Source organism: Fusarium coffeatum (assembly GCF_003316985.1).
Source record: "Fusarium coffeatum strain FIESC_28 chromosome Unknown BRIP53273_contig_354, whole genome shotgun sequence".
NCBI classification, from domain to species: Eukaryota; Fungi; Ascomycota; class Sordariomycetes; order Hypocreales; family Nectriaceae; genus Fusarium; species Fusarium coffeatum.
The window spans coordinates 82,722-93,069 of record NW_022158143.1 but is presented as its reverse complement, the minus strand read 5'-3'; the positions used below and the strand labels follow the sequence as shown (position 1 = coordinate 93,069).

The 10,348-nt window shown below is 49.8% G+C and overlaps 4 protein-coding genes across 4 annotated transcripts; 2 read left to right on the top strand and 2 right to left on the bottom strand.

Annotated features, from left to right (window-relative positions):
* Positions 1-1,493: 1,493 nt before the first annotated feature.
* FIESC28_11040 (uncharacterized protein) lies at positions 1,494-3,149 on the top strand (the record flags this gene model as incomplete). The annotated part of the gene is made up of 2 exons (XM_031165170.1): positions 1,494-1,855; positions 1,916-3,149. 2 exons carry the CDS (start codon positions 1,494-1,496, stop codon positions 3,147-3,149), a joined length of 1,596 nt encoding a protein of 531 aa, XP_031010798.1.
* Positions 3,150-4,147: 998 nt separating this feature from the next.
* Positions 4,148-6,922, bottom strand: FIESC28_11039 (uncharacterized protein; the record flags this gene model as incomplete). Its single annotated transcript, XM_031165169.1, has 2 exons — positions 4,148-6,849; positions 6,907-6,922. 2 exons carry the CDS (start codon positions 6,920-6,922, stop codon positions 4,148-4,150), a joined length of 2,718 nt encoding a protein of 905 aa, XP_031010797.1.
* Positions 6,923-7,868: 946 nt separating this feature from the next.
* FIESC28_11038 (uncharacterized protein) lies at positions 7,869-9,265 on the top strand (the record flags this gene model as incomplete). The annotated part of the gene is made up of 5 exons (XM_031165168.1): positions 7,869-8,163; positions 8,216-8,232; positions 8,362-8,453; positions 8,517-9,009; positions 9,059-9,265. The coding sequence occupies 5 exons, from the start codon at positions 7,869-7,871 to the stop codon at positions 9,263-9,265; spliced, it is 1,104 nt and encodes a 367-aa protein (XP_031010796.1).
* Positions 9,266-9,459: 194 nt separating this feature from the next.
* FIESC28_11037 (uncharacterized protein) lies at positions 9,460-10,248 on the bottom strand (the record flags this gene model as incomplete). The annotated part of the gene is made up of 2 exons (XM_031165167.1): positions 9,460-10,075; positions 10,241-10,248. The coding sequence occupies 2 exons, from the start codon at positions 10,246-10,248 to the stop codon at positions 9,460-9,462; spliced, it is 624 nt and encodes a 207-aa protein (XP_031010795.1).
* Between the last annotated feature and the right edge of the window lie 100 nt (positions 10,249-10,348).

The following is a 10,348-nucleotide window of genomic DNA, read 5'->3' as shown; positions in this document are numbered from 1 at the left end:
TGGTCGCGGGCATTTCAGGGTCAAGAGGAATGCTGATGCTACTACGTAGTAATGGAAACTGCTGTTGTTCAGATTGTGGGGAGATTTGCGTAAAGCAGTGGAGGGCTTCCATCGTCATTCTGGGTCCTGCCCTGTCCTGTCCGACCTGCCCAGATTTCCTCTCCAGGACGGGAAGCCCAAAGCGCTGGGGGAGGGTTCCATTTACTCACGCCGTTTCTCCAGACTGAGAGAGAGAAGGAGAGACCTACCCAACTGTACCTAGCCTTAGTAGCCAGTGCAAAAAGGGGCCCCAAAGTCACCCCCACAGCTGCCAGAGGCTCTCCACAGTTTGGCCGGCCAAGCGCCGCTTGAGGCGAACCAAGCGTTTGCATTGGGCGGCCATCAGTTGCGCTAGCTGTCTTGAACTGCAAAACTGTCGCTGTGATGTGCTGTAATAGCGTAAGTAACGACTTACTTAGGCTAGTTCGCCCACTGCACACCCACGACCGGTCGGTCCGTCCCCCCATCATCGTGGCCTGGCCTGGTCGGCTCGGTGCTAAAATTTCTTTTTTCTTCCTTCCTTCCTTCCTTCTATGTTCAGTTCATCATCAGCCCAGTAAAATGGAATGTACCCTATCAGGTAGGTAGCGCACAGTATGTCTCTAGGTCATCTTGATCCCAAGACAGGGGAAGTATCCAAGCAACTGGGATACATATTATCATCATCACGGCTGGAGTAATTTTCCTTAGATAGACTAAGGCTCTTATCTCAATTGTATACTTAGTTGTGTCTAAATCAATATCCAAAGTTAACTGATCTGGCTCGCTACCTCTATATCTACTGTACTGACCTAACCCCCGAATAAGAACTGCTGCACCTGCCTCTCTCTTCTCGAATTCATTATCGTCCCGTCTGTGGAGTTCCATTAAACTCACGCCCCCACTTTCCTCGTGCCCGCCACTCAAGAAACGCTCACACCCACACCCCTCCGCGCCTTTCCCTTCTCCCCCGGATTCGTACCTCCTCTGCTTGCCCGTAACTTGGTACCCTTGTACCTGAAAGTCCCCTTCCTTCCTGGGTAGTCATCACTACGCTCGCTCGCTCTTTCCTTGTACCATTATCCTTCCTACTCTCCCGTCACTTTGCCTGAACTCATCCCATCCTACCCCATCTTGTCCTATCCTTTCCTATCCAAATCAACTCGAAACACCACGACCTCACCCTCACGATATCGACCGACTCGTTCATATTTTCCTCACTTCGATTACTTTACGTCTCCGAATTCTCGGCATCGGTTCTCGGTTTCCCCGATCCCTCCGTCTCTTCAAATCGCTTTTCTTCTCGCCATGTCCAGTTTATTCTCGTTCAGTGCACAATAGAGACGGACGTCTACAGCCATTTGGGCTTGCCCGACACAGACATCACCGTCCTATCGTTCACCTTGTAGGTCCTGCGCCTTCATCTTATTCGACAACGTTCAACGCCGTCCGTTTTCCTCTCAATACCTGCCATCATGGCGAATCATCAACCGCGCACCATGGCTATGGATCCGCCACATATAACTGAATTTGCTTCAGAGCGTTATTTCGAAAAGTTGAATCAGCTTAACGCTCATCAGCAACAACAGCAACAATTCCAACATCAAGGCCCCGCACCTCACAACGGTCTCGACGCTTCCACCCCATTGCCGTCGAAGTTCATCCTCCCCTTGCGAGAATCTAAAACCGCCGATACTGAACCTATCAAGCATGGTGAACCGAAGCGTGAGAGGGCCCGATTCTTCGGTCTACGCTCCAAGGTCTCCATACTTCATTCCAAATCGAACTCTCCAACTACCAGCGCTCCACGTGTTTCCAATGAATCAACACGAAAGAGGTAATTTATTATCCGCTGACGATCCGAGTCTCTGTAGCTCATATCTGACATTTGTGCTAGTTTTGATCAACTCTTTCTTGGACTACCCAACGAGCTACAAATTCAAATCATTTCTGCTTTACCACTGACGGATGTACTCAATCTTCGACTTGCTTCTAAATCGTGGCATACTCTTGTCACCTTGAACGAAAATACTATTGCTCGATACCATCTTGAACACCACATCCCTGCTTATGCCTCCCGCCTTTATCCTATCACCGATTCTACTCAAATCAATTTCCAACACCTATGTGGCCTGTGGCATCGGTTGCACGTCGCCGCAAAGCTGGCCCTGATGATGTGCGAATGGATCACCAAAGATATTTTTCTTCGTCAAACCGAAGCCCAGCGAATGGCATTTGCCCCCCAGAACGAACGCATGCGACGACGACTGATCCCTCTCTTGTTCACAATATTCCATTTCTTTGAAACCTATCGAAGACTATATTTAAAGCGAATGGCTGAGAACGACGGTAAAGGCCTAAAACGCGAACCCTATACTATCAACCCTATCGAAGCCGAAATTATGAGTATGTACGACGACCAAACCTTATTGCGGGTTCACGAAGTATTTCCGCTTGTGATATCGTCGTTTTGCCGAAGATTACGACCACCAACATACGTGGGTAGAGTCGAGAGGTCTCTCCGTGGATATATCAGAGAGAAACCATCTGATGACGTACACGTCGCAATCCTATGTATTGGTGGACTTCGACAAGTAGAGAGGCTTTGGGAGATTAAAGGATATAACAGCCGCCGTGGTGCTGTGGACACCTGGTTTAACGCTCTTACCAAGGAATCCCCCTCGACCGAGTCGACCACGTCGACATCGAAACCCAAACGAGGCCTTTTTGGACGTAAGAAGTCTACTAGTGAAGCCCGGCCATCTGGTGCTGCATTGAACAAGGTTCGAAGCTCGGGCTCTATAGATGGTAACATGGACTGGGATGCTAGCTTCGTCTTCAACACGAGCTTATCTGCCGGCGCCCCCATGTCTCCTCTGAGCCCTCAACAGGCTCAAGCACTCCTCAACGATCTTCCTGTACTGCAACAAATATGGCTCACTACAGCTGAGGCACTTGTTCTCCAGCGCCGAATTGTTGAACGCCCGCAAGACATCAAGCGCAACCAACAGGTCATGCTCGACTTGATCCGAGAGGATGGGCTTGACGAAGAGGACGAATGGTGGTACGGCCGCAGCATCCCCGATTCCGTGCGGCCTCCCGTCGGTGTCACTGATGACGATGCGGAGTGAAGAGTGCATATTTCACTGGCTTCGGTGGACATTTTTCGTTTTCTATGTTTGCTATTGGCGAGCGTCCTTTTCAGAAGTTATACCATGACCACTTCTACTACTTTTACTTGGGTACATGCATGTGTCAAAGACAGGGTTCTTGAGCATTTACACGGCGTTTTTCTTATTTTTGGTCGGCTACGGAGAAAAGGGTTGCTGCGTTGCCGAGCGTGGTACTGATAGGAGCACTGGCTATTACATATTGATACCGATTGTCTATACGACTATTTTCCTTTTCATACTACTTCAATATTCATCTTATTACTATGTCATCCGGAGCAGTTTAAAACCCCAGAGTTTGTGGGTTGGTAATTGGCTGTCATTTCCAATGAGAAGACAAAGAGAGGGGATCTTATTCCAGCATATATATCATCTCACAGCCTATAGAAGGAAGACTCTTGGTGGCCTTGCTTGGGAATGGTGCTTCCCGGTTTCATTGTTTCAAGGGCTGGAGCATACATGTATTCTAGCAGTAGACATGAGGTCTATCTTTGAATCAAAAGAGAACGAATATAATCATCTGGGTATATATCCTTGCGAAGCATAAAATCCTAGAATCCGTGAAATGCGATCCTCTCATTGTGTTGTACATATTAGGAAATGTGGTTCATAACTGTGGCTTGAAGAGAATCGCCCGCTAGATTGCACAACCATATGTTAGCAGCAAGTGTACAATACTCGCGTTACGTCCGTCCTTCCGTGCAAACATCATTTCTTCGCCGTGGTAAGCCGCATCACACATCTTTCTGGGGTTTATCGAACCCAGAAAGACTAAATGATCCGATAACACGAATAGCTAAATGATGCCACTCCGGATGTCTGTACGCCCTTCTCCCTCGTTCGTTTATATTTCTTTCTGGATATGGCTTACTTGCAGCTTCACCAGCGCAACAACAGAGCTGTAAGTCACAGTGCCTTCCCAAACGTGGCAGCTTTTCTTGACGACGCTGCTGTTCATACTAGGACCCCTGATCATTTAATTGCTGACTTGGGCCTACATTCGCCATGGACGCTGGAATGCCCATATTGGCTATAGGCGCTGGCGTAGCTGAGTATATCTGCAAAGGTGGGTTCACTGTCGATATAGCTGATCGATCTGGAGTCCTGATGAGCTGACTGTAAGGTCTGTTAGGTGTGGGAGAAGACGTTTGTGACGCCTGATTACCCGTTACGGGCCTCGTATCTGATGGATGCTGCTGGTGCTGGGATTGATAATGCAGCTGAGGACTTTGTCGAGTCTGAGGCTGTTGGCTCTGACAGGAAATCTCTGTATTCCAGTTTTGATACTGATGCTTTAGCATTTGCTGTAAGGGGCGTGACTGAGCCAATTGGACCCTCATGCTCAAGTCACCCTCCAGCACACTTGACTGCGTCGCGACTGGATTCAGAGTGGTTTTCTGCCTCGATTCCTGAGATAGACGACGGCGCTTTGTTTGTTGTGTCTGAACAGAGAAACTGCTGGCTGGCGATACAGTCGGTCTGGGGGCTTGAGGCGAAACGGTAGTGTCATCTTGAAGAGCCTGCTGTGAGATAATTTTCCTCTTCGAAGCTGTAAGTTGGGTGCCACCATTGCCAGAAACTTCAGGCGCCAAAAGTATTTGACTGGCACTAGAGATTCCAGTGTCAAATTCTGCTCTTTCCTTGTCAATGCCTCCAAATGGGTTAGATGTATCTGGCTGCGCCATGCTGGTGACTACTTGGCTTGTATGCACATCGGTTCCTTCATTGGTATTTGTTGGACCACTATTCAGCTGCTTTGGTGCTCCAGTATCGCAATCTGAAGAGCCAGGTTGCAAGGACGATGTCAAGTCAACAGATGTTGACCGGTTAGCATCATTGGCTCTTACGCCAGACTGTGGCGCTCTTTGCTCTGCCCCGATAACCCTTTGGCCTGGTGGATTGATTAACGATCTTGCCTTGGTCTTCGAACCACGAGGTCGGCCACGCGGCCTGCCTGTAGGCGGCCTGCGTCGAGCCGGTGTCAGCTTTGGAATCGGTACTCGTTCGGTTCCCGATGTCAGTTCTGGTACCGATCCTTGTATGATAGGCGCAGTTGCGGGCATGATTGGCCTCATCGATGGAATTGCAACAACCTGGGCTGAAATGCTTGCGATGGGCCGTGGTGGCACGTCTCCCTGTCCCGGCAAAGTCGGCGCAACACCAGCTGTCAGACTTTGAGCGGCTGGGACAGGCGGTAGTAGAACACCTGGGCTTTGGGTACTAGTGGCTTGTGGTAATTCGTTAGGATTATGTTTAGACCCTGTGTTTTGTGTACTAGTCGTTTCGTGTGATTTGAGTAATGAACCAGCAAGGGGAGTATGTGTATTTTTCGTTGCAGCTGTCTTCCCCTTACAGCTATTGAGGCTCCCTTTTGGTCTGCCTCGTGGCCGCCCTGTTGAAGACCCCTTCTGCTTGTGTGGCAGAAGAGGGGCGGCAGGGAAAATCTCAGATAGCCAAGAAACCAAAAGATCGCCTGGACCATTTTTGGAAGCACTTGGAGGGAAAAGGCTTCCATCAGTCGAAGGTACGTCAGACATTGTTCCAAAATGAACCAAAGCTTTGGTAAGCTGGCCTACAATGAACCTTGGCTGGATATCTCGAAAGAGTGCTAGGATGCGAGCCTGTTCTGCCTTCACTACAGAAGGAGACAGAGACACAGACGTAGACTCGGAATGGGACTCTGACTGTGACGCAGGTGCTGGCCTGGCTGCATAGACCTTGTTGAGTTCATGTGTGACAACTGCTATTTCTCTTGTCTGTTCCCCGTTGACCTGTTCCGTAATGTCCGTTAGCCCACCTGTATGTTCCGGGTTGGGTGTCTGTATGGGCTCTCCCGTTGTGGATGGTTCGGTTGACTCTTCCAAACCGATGTCTGGTAAGGAATCATCACCCACGACTGAGTTTTCTGTGTGTTCGACATTGGCCTCTTGTATAGCCTCTTCAGCAAATGGTCCTCTCGAATGCTCTGTACTCCTCCCACGTATATCGCTTGATCCAGTAAAGGGGCTTCCCGAATGTAGGGCATTGGTGTTTAGCACGGTATCTGCTCCTATTACCCCCTCCCCCTTCGACGGCTTATCTTGATATTTGTTCGTAGCAGCAGCAGAGGGCAGAGAGTCTGACCTGGAGTCAGACTGGATAGTTGAAGGAAGTTGCGAACGAGGGTCATATATTGAATAACGGGGGTGGGATTGCGCATAAGGACCTGGGGCTGGCGAGGCAATTGCAGATTGTTGCCAAGATCTTCTCGGATGACGATATTCCTGAGTGCTCGCAAGTCTTGCAGCAGCAGCAGTTCTTTCACTTGTTTGCTTAGCAGCAAGATCGCGCGCTGTCATCTCTGGCTTCTGGACGTGTATTTGCATGACACTGAAATTGCCTTGACTCCCACTTGTCTTGCCTTTGAGCTTGCTTGGAACTGGAGTTCGTATGCGGCCATCGCGATATGGGTTTAGAGTGCCGGGTAAGGAGGCTTTTTTCTCATCCCCTTTAACATGCGTCTTCGTTTGGAGACCAGATGAGGCGCTTCCTCCTTCCAAGCGTGAGCGAGCAGGCTCGACAGCAGCCCCTTCAGGAGCTGGAGACGAAGCATTGATACTTATTATGCGGCGCTCGTTAGAGGCATGGCTATCAGGATTGGCCGCGACTTTATTATGAGAAGCTTTAGAATGTTTGTCAGCCAGTGAGTGAATTCGGAAGGACATTCAAAAATGCGTACGGGATTCAAAGGACATGGCGAGCGTCTGAGCCCGAATTATAGTCTCTGTACCACACTACGGAACATCCAGGCTATGTCAGCAGTCGTTTATATAACGAGGGATCATCTACGCCAGGCTCTGCGACGTCGAAAATGCGCCGACCAATAGCTCGCAGGTTGTGATCTTGGTGTTGTCGCAAATTGAATTCCATGTTGGTAACAGATATAAGTGGATGATAGGTAGCCATTCAAGGCCCCTCCCCCGTGATCCAGACTTGGGTCGCTCTCAGCTTTACTTGGTTAGGCAGGCAAGTCCCATCTTTAGGTTAGCAGCTTATGGGTACTACCTGCTCGCTTTATGGTAGGTAGTACATCAAATGAACAGATTGTTTAGGAATAATCAATATTCAGCGGACAAGGGCCGCCTTATACGATATATGACGGATACTGATGGTGTACAAGAGTCTTATGTTATATATAAATAGAAGCCTCATATAATGGATGTCTCTGACAGTGCATCTTAGCCTGATGTAAGATAGGTACCTATCTGCAGGTGCCTTCCCGCGGTGGTTCTCCAGCCACACTCACTCGTCATAGCTCACCAGCCACAAGCCACAATTTGAGTGATCCCAAGGTCAACCAACATCCATGCCGCTGCCCAGCAATAGGTAAGCTCTACTGTCTGGCAGCGGTGCAGTGCTAGCAACTTCAGCTACCTTACCTATTTTCCTATCCGTACACCAACAACGCAATACGGTCCGATCCCATCTTGCTCTCTTTGGATAAAGAGGATATCGTCAAGCGCCGCTCGTCGATGAGTTTGTGAATTCGAGTCGCGATCGCCAAAGCTCTCACCGAGTTAGAGCTATCCAAGTCCTTTGCTGGCGTCACCCCCGAACTACTCCGCAGTCCACTTCAATAGATATCCTCAACAACCTCGACGTAGCCCATCCTATCTAGCTTCTTTGCTTTCACTTGCAGCTATGTCGACAAAGTACGCCTTTCTATCGTTGCCCCAGGGCGTTTTCGACTCGAGCGATCGTGATGATGCCATCTCATCTCTGCGCGGTACTGTTTCTAACGATAATGGCTCCGTTTTGCCTTTCAACATCCCCGACTTCAAGATCGGCACCCTCGACGCTCTCGTGCAGCAGGCAGACGAGCTCACAAAGCTCGAAGCTTCTTGCGAGGCAGTTGTTTCCAAGGTCGCCGACTCTTTGAAGAACGTGCTGGACGGTGACGAGGACCGTATCGCTCAGTATAAGATGGTCAATGATAGTTAGTCGCGCGCATCATACAAGTCTAGCTAGTTGCTAACAGTCCGCGACAGAACCGACTGACCAATACGTGAGCACGTTCAGCTGGAACAAGATTCGATACCGAGCTGATAAGTCCCTGGCGGAACTCATCAGCACCCTACAAAAGGCATGCATTCCATCGGCCACCTCCCGAGCTTCGGCTAACAGCTATCATTAGGAGCTTGCCAATGTTGATACCGATGTGAAGACAAAGTTTAACCAGTACAACTCAGTCAAGACAAACCTTGCAGCGCTGCAGCGGCGTCAGACGTAAGTACCTTTATCGTGTACGAAGCGTTTCTGTGGCGTGGATCACTAACAGCTCGAACAAAGCGGCAACCTTTCCACCAAGTCCCTGACTCCTATCGTCGATCCGGCTCTTCTCGTCCAGGATTCTGAATATATTGAGACGCACCTCATCGTTGTCCCTGGAAATGCAAAGAAGGATTTTCTCAAGGGCTATGAGACACTAGCTCCCATGGTTGTCCCTCGTTCGGCTGTCGAGGTCGCCAAGGATGACGAGTTTGTTCTCTTCGCCGTTGCGACATTTAAGAAACATAGCGCTGAGTTTCTTGCCAAGTGCCGAGAGCAAAAGTGGACGCCTCGCCAGTTCAAGTACGTTGAAGGTGGTCGACAAGAGGAGCAAAGGGAGCTCGATCGAGTCACCAACGAGGAGCGCAAGGTTTGCGGAGAAGCGTTGCGTATGGGACGAACAGGCTGGAGCGAGAGTGTCATGATCTGGATCCACGTTATAACCCTTCGAGTCTTCGTTGAAGCAGTCCTCCGATATGGTCTGCCTTTGGATTACGTGACAGCTTTGGTCAAGGTGAGTTGCCCAATCTTGTCAGTGTGACCGACACTAATTGAATTTGCAGACGACATCTAAGCTAGCCCCCAAAGTCAAGACAGCCCTGGACTCCAATTACTCTTTCCTCGGCGGTAACGCTTTCGGAAGAGACAAGCGTGGCAAGATCACCAAGGACGACGCTGCACTGAGTTCAGAGATGGCGGCCGCTGGATTCCAAACCGGCGAGGGTCATGAATACACAGCATACGTTTACTACGAAATCGAATTCCCTTAGCGACTATCATGGTTAGAAGTAAGAGGAGGGGAAGCAGGCAGGGAAGCAGAACGATAGAACAATTCGCATGCATGATGAGACGCCTGTATTCTACACTTTGATCATGTCTATATGTGACGACGCCCGAGGTCGAAATAGTAGTAATATCCTATCCACCTTTTTGAAACGCAAAACACAAATCATCATTTACATGCTTATTTCTTGTTGAGGTAACCCTTCTCGTTAAGCCACTCGACGATCTGGGCAACACACTCCTCAACGGAGTTCTCGTGAGTCTTGATAGTGATCTCGGCCTTCTCGGGCTCCTCGTAGGGAGCAGAGATTCCGGTGAAATCCTTGATCTCACCGGCGCGAGCCTTCTTGTAGAGACCCTTAGGATCGCGCTGCTCAGCGACTTCGAGGGGCACGTCGACGTAAACCTCAACGAAGGGAATGGGCTCTTCACCACCCTGAGTGGCCTGCTCGTGCAGGTCACGGGCGACCTTGCGATCAGCTCGGTAAGGCGAGATGAATGATGTGATAGCGACGGTGGAAGAATCGGCGAAGAGCTTAGCAACCTCGGAGATGCGGCGGATGTTCTCGTTTCTGTCGGCTTCAGAGAACCCGAGATCCTTGTTGAGGCCGAAGCGAACGTTGTCGCCATCGAGACGGTAGGCGGCGACGCCCAGGTGAAGAAGGTGCTGCTCAAGAGCGGTGGCGACGGTGGACTTGCCAGAGGCGGAGAGACCGGTCAACCAGATGGTGAGACCGCGCTGACCGCGGGTCTCATTGCGCTCCTTGCGCGACAAAGAAGGGTGCCAGGTGATGTTGCTGTGGAAGCCATTGTTAGTTGGTGATGTTTACATTGGTGTTGAGGTGGGATGCGCATATCATGGCGGGGTAAAATTGATTTTTTGGAGGGGGAGGGGAATCAGAAGAACAAGAGGGGCAGATTGAAGTCTTCCATTGTGTGATGGGAGGAAGTGATGAACTTACGTAGCCATTGTGTATATATATAAAAGGGTATCGTTAGAAGAAGTATAGAAAATAGATGAAGAAAGAGGAGAGAAAGTCTTGTATAAGAGGACGGGGAAATGGTAACAA